Source organism: Saccoglossus kowalevskii, chromosome 12, assembly GCF_978046115.1.
Source record: "Saccoglossus kowalevskii chromosome 12, keSacKowa6.1, whole genome shotgun sequence".
NCBI lineage: Eukaryota > Metazoa > Hemichordata > Enteropneusta > Harrimaniidae > Saccoglossus > Saccoglossus kowalevskii.
In genome coordinates, this window is record NC_140652.1 from 19,306,221 (window position 1) to 19,321,253 (window position 15,033).

General features: G+C 39.2%; 1 protein-coding gene across 2 annotated transcripts; it reads left to right on the forward strand.

The window, feature by feature from the left end:
• The first annotated feature begins 3,980 nt into the window (after positions 1-3,980).
• Positions 3,981-7,884, forward strand: LOC100375786 (dicarboxylate carrier UCP2-like). 2 transcript variants are annotated; one of them, XM_002740374.4, is made up of 6 exons: positions 3,981-4,077; positions 5,070-5,246; positions 5,359-5,602; positions 5,788-5,991; positions 6,107-6,389; positions 6,519-7,884. In XM_002740374.4, exons 2-6 carry the CDS (start codon positions 5,130-5,132, stop codon positions 6,649-6,651), a joined length of 981 nt encoding a protein of 326 aa, XP_002740420.1. In that variant the 5' UTR covers positions 3,981-4,077; positions 5,070-5,129; the 3' UTR covers positions 6,652-7,884. The 2 variants fall into 2 exon arrangements, with proteins under 2 accessions (XP_002740420.1, XP_085362600.1); XM_085506474.1 differs by having other exon boundaries at positions 5,108-5,246.
• The last annotated feature ends 7,149 nt before the right edge of the window (positions 7,885-15,033 follow it).

A 15,033-nucleotide genomic window follows, 5' to 3' on the forward strand; every position in this document is an offset into this window, starting at 1 on the left:
GTTAAACCAGGAAGTCATACCCCGAAACCCATCATATGAATAAGGTCACACATAGGGCTCATACCCAGAATCCCACTGAATAAGGTTAAACCAGGATGTCATACCCCAAAACTTATCAAATGAATAGGGTCACACATAGGGCTCATATCCCGAATCCCACTGAATAAGGTCAAACCAGGAAGTCATACCCTGAAACCTATCATATGAATAGGGTCACACGTAGGGCTCATACCCCGAATCCAACTGAATAAGGCCAAACCAGGAAGTCATACCCCGAAACCTATCATATGAATAGGGTCACACGTAGGGCTCATATCCCGAATCCCAGTATATGAATAAGGTCAAACACAGAAGTCATACCCCGAAACCCATCATATGAGTAAGGTCACACAAATTCATATTCTGACAAAGATCATATAAATAAGGTCATACGTAGGACTCATACTCCTAATCAGGAAGTCATACCCTGAAATATATTATATAAATAAAGTAAGTCACACGAGGTTATGGTCACAGTCCCATATTATGAACAAGTCATTGTCAATGACACGTCCCCGTTCCGTTCATATTTGAGTGACATATACATTCAAAGCAGAACATGACCGAAATGCACCTGCATATGTACAACACATTGTACTAAATCTGAACAAAATCTATCCATGCATGACTGAGATCCGGTTCCGGAATTGTGAAAATACGTGATTTTGATGCCTTTTCGGCCTTAAAATGGCCATCATTCAGCTATTGTTAAGCGGATCATGAAACAAATGCACATATCTATTTGTGACATAATGTACCATGTGTGTGTGAAGTTTGAACTTGATCAATCCAGACATGTCTCGGATACGGATCCAGAACTGAATTCTTTAACAAAATGGCCGCCATTCAGCCATTTCGAACTTGATCCGAAAAAAAAATGACGTGCATCAAGGTCCTATTATGTTTAATGTATGTAGCAAATTTGAACGAAATCCGTCCATGCATAACTGAGATCCGGGTCCGGAATAGTGAAAATGTGCGATTTCAATGCATTTTCGGCCTTAAAGCGGCCCCCATTTGGCTATCGTTAATGAGATCATGAAAAAAATGCACATACATATTTGTGACATGATGTACCTTGTGTGTGTGAAGTTTGAACTCGATCAATCCAGACATGCCTTGGATACGGATCCAGAACTGAATTCTTTAAAACAAAATGGCCGCCAGTCGGCCATTTCGAACTTGATTAAAAAAAAAAGACGTGCATCAAGGTCCTATTATGTTTAATGTATGTACCAAATTTGAACGAAATCCGTCCATGCATAACTGAGATCCGGGTCCGGAATGGTGAAAATGTGCGATTTCAATGCATTTTCTGCCTTAAAGCGGCCGCCATTTGGCTATCGTTAATGAGATCATGAAAAAAAATGCACATACATATTTGTGACATGATGTACCTTGTGTGTGTGAAGTTTGAACTCGATCAATCCAGACATGCCTTGGATACGGATCCAGAACTGAATTCTTTAAAACAAAATGGCCGCCAGTCGGCCATTTCGAAGTTGATCTGGAAAAAAAAGACGTGCATCAAGGTCCTATTATGTTTAATGTATGTACCAAATTTGAACGAAATCCGTCCATGCATAACTGAGATCCGGGTCCGGAATGGTGAAAATGTGCGATTTCAATGCATTTTCTGCCTTAAAGCGGCCGCCATTTGGCTATCGTTAATGAGATCATGAAAAAAAATGCACATACATATTTGTGACACGATGTACCTTGTGTGTGTGAAGTTTGAACTCGATCAATCCAAGCATGTCTCAGATACGGATCCAGAACTGAATTCTTTAAAATAAAATGGCCGCCAGTCGGCCATTTCAAACCCGATCCACAAAAAAAAATGACGTGCATCAAGGTCCTATTATGTTTAATGTATGTACCAAATTTGAACAAAATCCGTCCATGCATAACTGAGATCCGGGTCCGGATGGTGAAAATGTGCGATTTTGATGCATTTTCGGCCTTAAAATAGCCGCTATTCGGCTATCGTTAATCGGATCATGAAAAAAATGCATGTGCATATGTCCCATATAATGTGTGATGTATGAGTGAAGTTTGAACTTAATCGGTCCATGCATGTTCGAGATACAGGTGATCACGGACGCACGGACGGACGCACACAGGGCAAAACATAAGTCCCCGTTTTCGGACTACGTCCGAACGGGGACTAATAAGGTCACACAAAGTTATAAGACAAAACCCATACTATGCATAAGATCATAAGGTCATACCATGAGGTCAGACCATATATATTCATATCATGGATTGTACAGTACGAATTCTTGGCGTGACCTTATTCATATGATGGGAAGGACGAAGATTTCTAGTAATGTATTTTATGAGGGAGAAGTAGGGAGGATGATCATGCAAAATATCTGATATGTCCATCGCATAAAAATGTTCATAAACCAAAGAAATTCGGTATTAGGTTTGTGGGATCCTTCATTTCTCAGGGGATAAATCTGTCGATCTTATCAATGCATGTCACATGTGTTGGGCAGGCAAAGCTTACACGGGAGCCTCGATCAGTTCAGAGTGTAGAGACTATGCATACATTAGGTTTTGAATTAATAATCCGGTACGTTTGCGCACATGAGAAATATTCTACTAGCGATATTCTAGTGACAATTTCAATATATATTAAGTTTTCATATTTTTTTTTTATACATTAACCAATTTAAACGAATGGGGAATTCGACCACAGTCTGGCAAAAATTGCTAACAACGTCAGACGGTATAGCATTACGTCACCGAATGATAGAATACGTGAACCAAGTGGTGAAAGGGCCATGCTGCCGCTAGATGTCGCTACTGTGCGTACGTGATACAGAAGCAGGCTCCTAGCTATATTTAAAATACGTGTATTAATGTCATGCGACTATGCAGTGTCTGCACTTTATTACATTCCAATGTTACACTGACGTGTACATGTTTTTTAAACTCACGCTGTGCGTCGTATCACACGGTCCGAAACAAATATTTACGATCACATGGTGGATAATTACCTACGCGTGTTCGATTACTCTTTTGTAGAATTGAATATATGCTATATTTGAACTACATTAATGTGTCATTTAATAAATGTATCACCGAAAAAGAAGAAACAAACTGTTGAACACTCGAAAGGAGCCTTTAATCATGCAGATGTGCTTTTCAATGAATGTATTGTCGCTTGAACTTCCAGTCTGTTCACATTCTTGAAGATAAGTGATATTTGACAAGCTCAATTAAAAAAGATATTATAACACTGATTATACGAAAAATCCTGACCCCTATTGAATGTAGAATGGTGCCCAGGGACCTTGAAAAAAAAAATACTCGGTGACCTTTGCCGCTTACAGCACCGGCTTTGTCTGGAGATTGAAATCGGCCGAAATTACTAATTTTTAACATAGAATTAGTTAAAATATAATACTATTCGTCGGAATAAGAGGTCAATTTGGTCATTTGATCGGCAAAATAGATTCCGTGTGGAACAGTATATAATATGCCGCTGACAATGAACCTTTTCATAGATAATGCTGCGTGCTTTCTTGGATTTGGAAAAAAACGGAGAAAATGTATTATTTTAACTAGAACGTTTTAAGTTTCATTTGAATGTATATCAGACTTCGTAAGTTCTTCAATTGAGGTCTGAACTTTCCGGAAAAGTAGCACGGAACAATTCTAGCCAGAACCAGATCGTGTTTGCCGGCCGACCGACGCGAAGAGTTCCACCGCGATGACCTGCAAATGACCGTTTGCGCAAACAAACAGCATGGTTGCTCTACGTCACCCGTCATTACGAAGAAAGACAAGCCCATATATGGCGGAACATGATTGGTAGCTGGCGTAAACAGATAGTGATTCTTCCTATGATTGGAGGATTCTGGAGGTGTGTCAGAGGCTCGTCCAGAAGGGATTTTATATAACTTAGCCACCGGGCTTCAGTGTTTTAATTCTCACTTGTTGCAGATATATGTACTGAGCTCTCTGAAATCTTCTATACGAAAGATTTTCCAGTGGCTCTTTCTTTTTGACTGGCAGAATTCGTGCAAGGTAAGTCTTTTTACATGCGACTACTTTTATGTTTGAATTTCACGAGGTCTTATGAATTTGTGATGACTCCGAGATGACTAACGAGAACCGTTGACATGACCGCTTGACACTAGAAAGAACGTGCACCGCACAGTAAGTTTTTAGTCTCATAAATTTTCAGTAACATAATCTCAAATTTATAAGCATAATTTCGGCCCGTTTTTAAATTTCGTTTTCAGCGTCAAACGTTGTGTTTCTGTGAAGAACATAAGTCGGTTGCCGAGGTAACTTTTCTCACCCTTACCCAGTTGTTGGTCAAAATATGATTAACGTCTGGAGCCAATGTCTCGATCCAAAATTGAGAAAGAATTTATAGTAAAATACATTAATAATGGGCAACACGCGGTATCAGAAAACTGTCGATAAAGCCGTTAGATTCATGGGATAAAGTGTGGTTAAAACATTCGTGTATTCATCTGTAAACTTGTTGTAAACTTGAATTGTTCGCCGACGTTACAGAAATTGTCTGAAAATAACCACACGTTAGAGCACGGAACAGAACGTCTTATTTCGACCCACCTTCCTTTTGTTATCCACCCACTGCCTCCTTATTATATGATGACTAACAACACGATGCGAGGAGTGGCAGTGGTGCTTATTATTTTGCAATATCGACGCACATATCTCGATCATTAGTTGGTTGACCTGCCTGACATTTAAATCCCTGCCAATCAAACGATCACGCTATCGGTGATCAATGCATTTTATTCGACCTCTTGACTCCTGAGTTGTTTGTGCGGTGAAAATAACAAGTTAAATTTTAACTTTTGGTCGGTTTAATTGCTGATTCTTATCTCGAGCTGATATGATATCATTGATACGATGTTGAAACTTGTTGAGAAAACATTTGAAGAAACATCGTGTGTTCTTAGGTTATTTCCTTCTTTGTACTTTGCTTTTCAAAAAGTGTTGCGGCGAAAGAATGTTTCCCATTTCCCGTTTATTTCTTTCAGTTTTCTCATATCCAGTCTACGTATTTACTTTTTGCAAGCTACCTTTCTTCAACGTTCAACATGCCTACCGAAATTCAACAACCAACGATTGCGGTAAAGTTTGTCTGTGCCGGAACTGCTGCCTGTATGGCTGACATGATCACGTTCCCGTTGGACACTGCTAAAGTTCGATTGCAGGTGAGTACAAAACGCGAGACGCTCATTGGTTCATTTTGTTTGAATAATTTTGCATCATTAACCCGTTCGATTTGTGGATCTGATTTTTTAATTTCTATTTCCTCTTTCTCAGATTCAAGGTGAAGGGAATAAGAAAAAATCCGCATCTGTCATCACCAAAAGTCTTAGTAAGCCAGTAACCGAAGTGCGTTACAAGGGTGTGTTTGGTACCATCTCTACCATCGCCCGTGTTGAGGGACCACGTGCTCTGTACAATGGCGTCAGTGCTGGTCTGCAACGTCAAATGTGCTTTGCCTCTATTCGTCTTGGCCTTTACGACTCCGTCAGAGGGTTCTATCAAAACACCATTTCCTCAGGTGAGTGTTGCCACTACTAGTTCTTCGGTTGAATTCAATAGCAAGGCAGAAATCTGCTCCAAATTTGAATACTAATTCAAGTAGTTAATACATTTTTTAAACCGAATATTTGTTGGGAAAACATTCCATAGTTTTCTATACAAGAAATTATCCACTTAAACATTTTATCATTATCATGGTTACAGATCTTCCAGCGTTTAATGTGGTGACCCGTATTCTTGCTGGCATGACAACTGGGGCTACCGCCATCTTGTTTGCCCAGCCGACCGACGTTGTTAAAGTTCGTCTCCAAGCTCAGAACAAAGCTGGCGGAGCAAAAAGATATTCTGGAGCGTTCGATGCCTACAAGAAGATTGTAAAAGCGGATGGTGTTAGAGGATTGTGGCGAGGTGAGTCGATTAGAAACTCTGAATGCACTCTTCAGATTGAACATTCTTTTGCCAGTCGATTTAGAGAAACTTTTTTCAGTAGATTAACCTATCTTCTATGTATCGATTGTTTTAGGTACCCTTCCTAACATCGCTCGAAATGCAGTGATCAACTCTGCTGAGTTGGTGGTATACGACCTCACTAAAGAAACTATTATTAAACGTCGAATCCTACCAGATAGTTTGCCCTGTCATTTCGCCTCTGCCATCTTTGCTGGGTTTGTAGCCACATGTGTCGCCTCACCAATAGACGTCGTCAAGACCAGGTTCATGAATTCAAACCCAGGCCTGTACTCTGGAGCTATTGACTGTGCTGCTAAGATGTTCAAAGAAGGCGGGATAAAGTCATTTTATAAAGGGTAAGTATTTCTTGTCCAACCTCAAATACACATACAAGAGAAACGATATTCAGGCATGGAAAAGCTCAAATTAAGTGTTAAATACTTGGAAATACGCAGTTTTCATTGTTCTTCTCGATTTCATTCCAGGTTCATTCCTTCATTCATGCGACTTGGATCATGGAACGTCTTCATGTTCATCTTCTACGAGCAACTGAAGAAGAGAGTTATGGAACATAAAAAACAACGACGAATCCAACATCAGGGGACGCAAGTCGCTTGAACTTTCCATCAGACGTGGCAACCGCTACGACAGCAGAACGCTATTCTCGGAGGCTGAGAAGTGGAACACCGTCCGACAGTATTGACCTTTACGTCGTGATCTCTTCAGACCTACTTGTTTATTCAAGAAATTTGGTTTGGTGCACGGATGAAAGGAGGTTAGAAAGCTGCACGTGACAAACGTTACCATCATGGACCATAAAGGTGGTTCTGCCTATGGAGTTGGAGTTAACATACAAAAGAACAAACAAACACCACATGACTCCGCCATCTTGATTTCGAGCCTGGTACCGCAAACGTACTAGTACTTGATAACGGCCTGATAATTTGAAGTCTGGCTTCGTATATTCAGTTACTACTCAAACTGATGCAATTTATGATAAACGTAAAATTGTTGAACAATTCACAACCTGAACGCATTATATTTCACGTTTTACAAAGTTGCCCAGCTAAAAGGTCATCTGCTGGATGTTATTTTTATAATGGACGGCCATTGTTATGTTCATGTTTATTTTAAGAAATTGTTATTTTGTTGTGTTTTTAGATCCAGCGATTTTCAGTCTCTGCTATGACTACGTACAAGTATTTACATTTCGAATTTTGCTTGTATTGATTTATTTTCTGGCGTGTCCGGTGTTTCGATGGGAGGGTGGTTAGAGAACATGATCATGTATGAAAGCAGAAACATGATCCTATGACGTGATTCCCAGCCGACTGTTGGTGATTTCTGCAGACAACAATGTGTCGGTAAAAGTACATCTAAACAGCGTTTACGTAGTGTACTATGCTCCCGGGGTTTCTATGACAACTCTCACAGCATGGCACCAATTCTCTCATCACCATTCCAGACCGTGACATCAGGCACATTTTAATAACATGTCTATCATGTATTCAATATCAAATGTTATTTACAATATTTTTAGCTGGGACTTACTTCTAAAATAGTAAACATCAATACTTTATATATTTATTTATGTATTTATTTATTTATTTATATTACGACATCTTTGGAGTTTGTCTGAAATTATTGGAATTTGTTTTACTTGAAATTTCTAAATTAATGTCGCCCTCATGCGGACAACATGTTTTATTTACAGTAGGAGTGTTTTATATTGTACTGAGAAAAATGACGTCACATTGTGTAAATATTTGTCTATCAAATTGAAATGTTCTATTTTGTACATTCATAAATTATTACATGGCGGTGAATAAAATGTTACACCAGAGAAATAAATTGAGTTTCGATTTTTGACAGTGTTTGTGAAAGTGAGTGAGACAGTGTTTGTGAAAGTGAGTGAGACAGTGTTTGTGAAAGTGAGTGAGACAGTGTTTGTGAAAGTGAGTGAGACAGTGTTTGTGAAAGTGAGTGAGACAGTGTTTGTGAAAGTGAGTGAGACAGTGTTTGTGAGAGTGAGTGAGACAGTGTTTGTGAAAGTGAGCGAGACAGTGTTTGTGAAAGTGAGTGAGACAGTGTTTGTGAAAGTGAGTGAGACAGTGTTTGTGAGAGTGAGTGAGACAGTGTTTGTGAAAGTGAGTGAGACAGTGTTTGTGAGAGTGAGTGAGACAGTGTTTGTGAGAGTGAGTGAGACAGTGTTTGTGAAAGTGAGTGAGACAGTGTTTGTGAAAGTGAGTGAGACAGTGTTTGTGAGAGTGAGTGAGACAGTGTTTGTGAAAGTGAGTGAGACAGTGTTTGTGAAAGTGAGTGAGACAGTGTTTGTGAGAGTGAGTGAGACAGTGTTTGTGAAAGTGAGTGAGACAGTGTTTGTGAAAGTGAGTGAGACAGTGTCTGTGAGTGGGTGGGACAGTGTTTGTGAAAGTGAGTGAGACAGTGTTTGTGAAAGTGAGTGAGACAGTGTCTGTGAGAGTGAGTGAGACAGTGTTTGTGAAAGTGAGTGAGACAGTGTTTGTGAAAGTGAGTGAGACAGTGTCTGTGAGAGTGAGTGAGACAGTGTCTGTGAGTGGGTGAGACAGTGTTTGTGAAAGTGAGTGAGACAGTGTTTGTGAAAGTGAGTGAGACAGTGTCTGTGAGAGTGAGTGAGACAGTGTCTGTGAGTGGGTGAGACAGTGTTTGTGAAAGTGAGTGAGACAGTGTTTGTGAAAGTGAGTGAGACAGTGTCTGTGAAAGTGAGTGAGACAGTGTCTGTGAGTGGGTGAGACAGTGTTTGTGAAAGTGAGTGAGACAGTGTTTGTGAAAGTGAGTGAGACAGTGTCTGTGAGAGTGAGTGAGACAGTGTTTGTGAAAGTGAGTGAGACAGTGTTTGTGAAAGTGAGTGAGACATTGTCTGTGAGTGGGTGGGACAGTGTTTGTGAAAGTGAGTGAGACAGTGTTTGTGAAAAATAGCGGGACAGTGTTTGTGAAAGTGAGCGGGACAGTGTCTGTGAGTGGGTGGGACAGTGTTTGTGAAAGTGAGTGAGACAGTGTTTGTGAAAAATAGCGGGACAGTGTTTGTGAAAGTGAGTGAGACAGTGTTTGTGAAAATGAGCGGGGGAGTGTTTGTGAAAATGAGTGGGACAGTGTCTGTGAGTGGGTGGGACAGTGTTTGTGAAAGTAAGTGGGACAGTGTTTGTGAAAGTGAGCGGGACAGTGTTTGTGAAAGTGAGCGAGACAGTGTCTATGAAAGTGAGCGGGGCAGTGTTTGTCAAAGTGAATGTGCTCATTCTAAAACTAAAATCTCATGCGCCGATCACCTGTCTCGAATCCATATCCTTGATTTTTACAGTCTTTCAGAGCAGAAAACAGCACGACTGATAAGTTAACACTAGCCCGATGTTCAGTAAAATATAGCATGGTTCATGTTTAGCTTATGTCCCTGGCTTGGCCATCATGGTGTTTTGCAGTGGCAGACCAAATTCAAATTCATTGACCAACTTAGCATACAAAGAACTCATTGCCCAACGAGAGTCTGTCGCATTGAAATATCATGGGTAAACTAGGAAATAGTCACCAATGTTCACAACAACTCAGTGGCTGTAGCATTGTTACGAAACTTGGTCTGTGTACACAGCTCATTATATGTCCTGTGTTAGTCAGATAAAAACAAATGGTTCAACAACATTTGCCATGGGTGGCGCTCTATTCTAAATACTCCAAATGTTCAAGGAGATTAGTGCATATATAAAGTTATTACCGGATGTTATTACTCAGTTTCAATTTAAACACAACCTGCTGACCGTTGTAATTGTGTTTACTGGCCGAGACCACAATAAAATATTAAATAACTAATACATTCTTTGGTAAAACAATACATTACAAGGTAAAGTTTACCCTCCCAATACCTACCGAGAACTTCCCTTGAAATAGATACGCAGCATAGCCTAGTACGTGTTCCACTGTAATACGAGATGAAACATATCCGGTTTAAATATTTATAGGATTTATGGTAAAGCGTAAGTTTCTCACTTTACAATCTGTCATGTTATACCAGGAGACTTTATGGTTTTATTATGATCTGAGATGACAACCAGCTTTGACGTCATCATTACCAAACGCTTCAGCGTGGTATTAAGATTTTGTTTTCAGGCTTGGGTGGTACCAAGGTGGAAAATGGTTGCACATATGGGGGGTAATTCCTGGAATTGCAATAGAGAGGGTTCAGGCCGAAATACATATATATAGTGTTTCCATGTTTCGTCTGATATTTCTGTGGTATTCTGCTGCTGTAAATATGCAAGATTTGTTCCAAAATTCAGTGTGTTGTGTGCACTCCAGGGTTATTCGTTTTTTTGCTCAAAACACCCCTATTTTGTAATGGCAGAGTCGAATAGTTTCACTCCCACTGGGAAATCTGCATTGTTACTTGAATGAGAGCTAACTAAACACATTTTCCAGACCGGCGAAAGTGTATGCAACAGCCAATTTTAACAGCCTGTCACGTGATTTTAGTCTGTATGTCAACATCAAAAGAGGCTAGTCCATTTACGCAGGTATAACTGGGAATAGAATATGTGAGGGATTGTATCAACAGAAATGTGTATAATGAAAAGTAACATCTATCCTTCTTTTGCATCGCTGAGAATTTCTGTTTTAGTATACTGGTTTGAAAATGTTGAATTTGCATGATTTGCAATGTGTTTTTTTTTTACTGAAACTCCCCTATTGATCGAATCCTGGGTTTGAAAGAGAATGGCACACCACGTGATTCGTTTGAATACAATGGTGAAGGCACGCAAGCATGACTTACGTTGTCAGCAGTAGTCGCGTAGCTTCACGCTACAACTTCACTTGTGATGCTGCTTGTTTGCCGTGGATTGAATTAATCTTGATTACCGGTTAAAATGTTGCTTATTTGGCGTTGGTGATCTTTATTTGGAACTGGGTAACGTCGCCAGCAGAAACCTCCTGGGATTTTGATGTTGATGGTTGCGCCTCCATGGCAATCGCTAATTTTACTGCGGGTGGATCTTCCAAGAGCCCTTCGGGGTTTATAAAACTCATTCAACATACATCAAGTTCTCTCAATCGTAGTAGTCCATGTGATGTACACCTAATATGCCAAACATGTTGCTGAACGATTTTGCCAATGAAAACAAGCCGGTTGGCGATCCACTCCACTAAAAAAAAAACTAGCAATATGTTTTCGGCTGTTGCCATGGTAGGACATGAACGTGAAGCTAACGTCGGTTTATAACTAAAACCGGGCACCGTATACAAAGTTCGCAAAAAAACATTCAGTCCTTAGAAGTCATTTTATTTTATTGCTAGGACGTATGCTGTTGTTAGGGATTGGTCAGTTACTTCGGCCTGGGGGTGGATCAGTAGGGGGGGGGGGTACCCTGTTTTTGATTTTGCGAATGGGGGAGGGGGGTCACCCTGTTTTCCACAATTCACACACGCGCTTATGCATATATTTTTTTAAATTTTATTTCAGAACAATAGATTAAAAAGTTAATCGTACAAATGTGTTCTTAATAATAACTATTACCATATTGCCTATAAATTTGTTGATGCAAAAAATGTTATAGGCTAAATATTTTGGGGTTGAAGTTGACAAATAACTAACAGATTATGCAATGCGGCAGAGCCCCATGCAATTATACAGTTAAGTTTTGAACACATCCCAAGTCCATGTGATATCAGATTATTTTATTTAAAGTCTGAAGTCACCATTGTATAAGATATTTACTGGATTTATCCAATTGTAGCTGGAGACGGAAAAACCCAGCAATTAGTACAAAGAGCAGTGACAGTTTTTGTTCAGCAAATCAAAAAAGTTAAATGGATTCATGTATATAAATAAATAGTTTTTTTGTTTTTTTAACTTTTAAATATGCATATTTTGCTCTGTAAAATACCAAAATCCAACACAAATTTATACAAAAATCAAAGTGTCCTTTGTTTTCATAAGCACAGACTGTGCTTCAGGTGTAAAGCTTTCCTGGTCTATAAGATATGAAAGATATGTTAAATCCAAATTAGTTTTCAAACCGCCTAGATTCAAATCCTCTTTTCCTATCTTATAAGGGCGTTTATCAAGTGAGTACTCCACAGCTTTGTTTTTATTTACTATCTTTAGCAGCATAGATTTCCCTACTGCAGCCTTTTCTGTAGTCGTTTTTTGGCTGTATGCTTCCCCTCCCCTCCTAAGGTGACTGGTCTATTAAATGCAAACACTAAAAATTACGGCAAACCACGATATTTTAAATGCACATCATACATTTTGTAATCATGTCAGAGCCAAAACTGTTAATGTTTCTTTGTTTTTTCGGGGGGGTCAGCATGTTTTAAAATATAATGTTAGGGGGTCGCCCACTTTTTGTTGTTGATAGGGGTGGGTCAACTGAGATTTACAGCTGACAAAATGGAATCTGCCGACCCCCCCCCCCCCCAGGCCAGAGTAACTGAACAATCCCTTAAATTTATTATTTCCAACCATAGTATTTTCTGGATTGCAGGCAGCATTTACAGTTCATTCAAAGTTCAAAGTTGCGTCGGGATTACGTTGATACAGTGTAACAATGTCGGCGTCGGTGATCTCTTACCGGTGTGCAACGTAGCCAAAATAAAAGGAATGAATACAAGACTAGTGGGAGGTAATAAATTTGGGGTCCAAAGTATTCAAAAAACAGTTTTTGGCTGTTGCCATGGTAGCTGTGGACCAGGATTGTTTTGCCAATTAGTGACGGTACGACCTGCCTGTCAATTATAAACAAAATTAGCCAAGCCAAAAAAAATCTCAGTAAATTGTTGCCCACACTCAAGCGGATTAGAATGAGCTACGTCCATGCTTTTTATTCGTAGAAATGTAGGGTGTGATACATTTGGCGTGAAGGTATTAAAAAATTCAGTTGTTGGCTGTTTCCATGGAAATGGTGGTCAGAATTTGTTTTCAGATTTTACCAATAGTAACTTTGTGCCCACACTCAAGCTGAGCAAAATGAGCTATGTCTGAGGTGTTGTATCCAACATTTGTAGGAGATACATTTCATACTAGCGTGAAGGTGTGACCTACCTGCTAAGTTTGAGCGAAATCGGCCAAGCCAAACAAATCACAGCAGAATTAATACGTGAAAACACTAGAAATCACACACACACAGATACACAAAATTAAAGTGATTTTAAGGGCAATCCAAGTGGAGCGAATCGCCAATACCATGTTCATTTGCATATTGACCGTGAAAATACCAAAAACATCATTGCATGGGTGATATGCAAATTAGTTTTAGTCAAAAAAAGTTACTGCTTAGAAGTACCATTACTGTTGTTCAAATTTCATTTCACTCGGCAAATATATTCATGTACCCAAACGTAAAGTATCGTACTTCTAAATATTGTTTATTTCTGCTATGTTTCGAAAAACGCTACTCTTGAACGGACTACTTTATTCGCTCTCAGACCTCATTTGCATATGGGGTGTGGAAGTACCGATTTTGATTTCAGGGACGAATCAAAATAAACTGTAGTATATATGTAATAATGTGGAATACTTCCTTTCACTGTGAACATTTTTCCGCTAAAATAAATTCCAGTGAAAATGCCATTTCCCTCACACTCTATTGATACTTGACACATCACAGTGAAAATTTGATTCACACCGTATGCTTGAAAACTTTTCATCGAAAATAAATTAAGTGAAATTCTGTGTGATTTCATGAGAGTTGAAAATGAAAAAAATATATGACACCCAACCCTACCACTCCATACACAATGTAACCACACCTCAAAAACATCCTTTCACCAGTGTATTCTATTTGAATTCAGGAGAAATTTAAATAAACAAATTACATGACAACGAACTTAATTATAATTTCAACCTCTAGTTCAGCACTGATTAAATAAACTACCTCGTCTTTATGCCAACTTGAAGTTATTCAATGCCTACACCAGTGACTTCAAAATCTATGTTCCAATTCCAGGAATTTCACTTGCTATTAATTGTATGGGAGTGCCAGTCTTTTATTTTCTATTGTAATGTCAATTTCTTGTGATTACTAGGAAAATGAAGCTGTAACCACAGACCACAGTGCTGCAACTAAATCCTGGTATAAGCACCGGTTAGGCAGTCTTGAACTATGCATGTGAAGCCAGCTGAGAGGTATATCCAATCCTATAGATTTCTCATTGTTTGGTAACTATTTGCTGCAAATGCAACAAAAATCAATATAAAAATATTACCCACACAGCATTCTACAGGTTACTTGTATAGTATAGAGTTTCACATTCTGTTTTATTTATATCGAGTTGGAAGACTAAGTTCCGTGTTCGGATTTTCATTTGATTCGGAAGACCCTATTTTGTGTTCAAATCGGAATTGATACCAACACAACACTGATTTTGATCATTTATATCTCGTTTTTAATTCTAATATTTTTTGCTGCGTGGCAGACGTTGTTGGGGTTGTCTTCATCTTGGTTTGCAATATAATCAAAACGATTGTTTTGTCAAACGTGTTGATACAAATATTGAGTCGGCGGAGCTTGAGTAAAAAAAGAAATTTTCTTCATAAAAATATTTTTTTCTAGCAAATGAATGTACGCAATTTGATTGGTCACACTACCGGTTTCAAAGGAGGCAGACTTCTAAATACAGCGGAGAGCATGGGAACGCGGCGTCGATAAAAGGTAGTGGCGTTCACGTTAGAGATCTCGGCACGCGACGAAAAAAAAAATCGATCTCGGTCCCGATAGATGATCGAGACCGAAACTCATCAGCATGTGCCGAGATTTACTGCCTGAACGCTCGGCACGAGCCGAAATCACGCCCTCGGTGGTGAATTTAAGAGAACATATACTGATTCATACGAGTGTGAAATGACGATGGGGAAGTGCAGCTATATATGGTCGGGCGATGTAGTAAATAATTAAATAAATGCAGAACGTTGTCGTCGACGCATATTTATGTGCTTACATCGAGGTGAAAAAATAATTGTTTTTTTTTTTATCTTCT

Coding starts and splice junctions, on each gene's coding strand:
- LOC100375786 (XM_002740374.4), top strand. CDS start 5,130: ATGCCTACCGAAATTCAACAACCAACGATTGCGGTAAAGTTTGTCTGT. Junction 5,603..5,787: donor TCAAAACACCATTTCCTCAG/GTGAGTGTTGCC, acceptor TCATGGTTACAG/ATCTTCCAGCGTTTAATGTG. Junction 6,390..6,518: donor ATAAAGTCATTTTATAAAGG/GTAAGTATTTCT, acceptor ATTTCATTCCAG/GTTCATTCCTTCATTCATGC.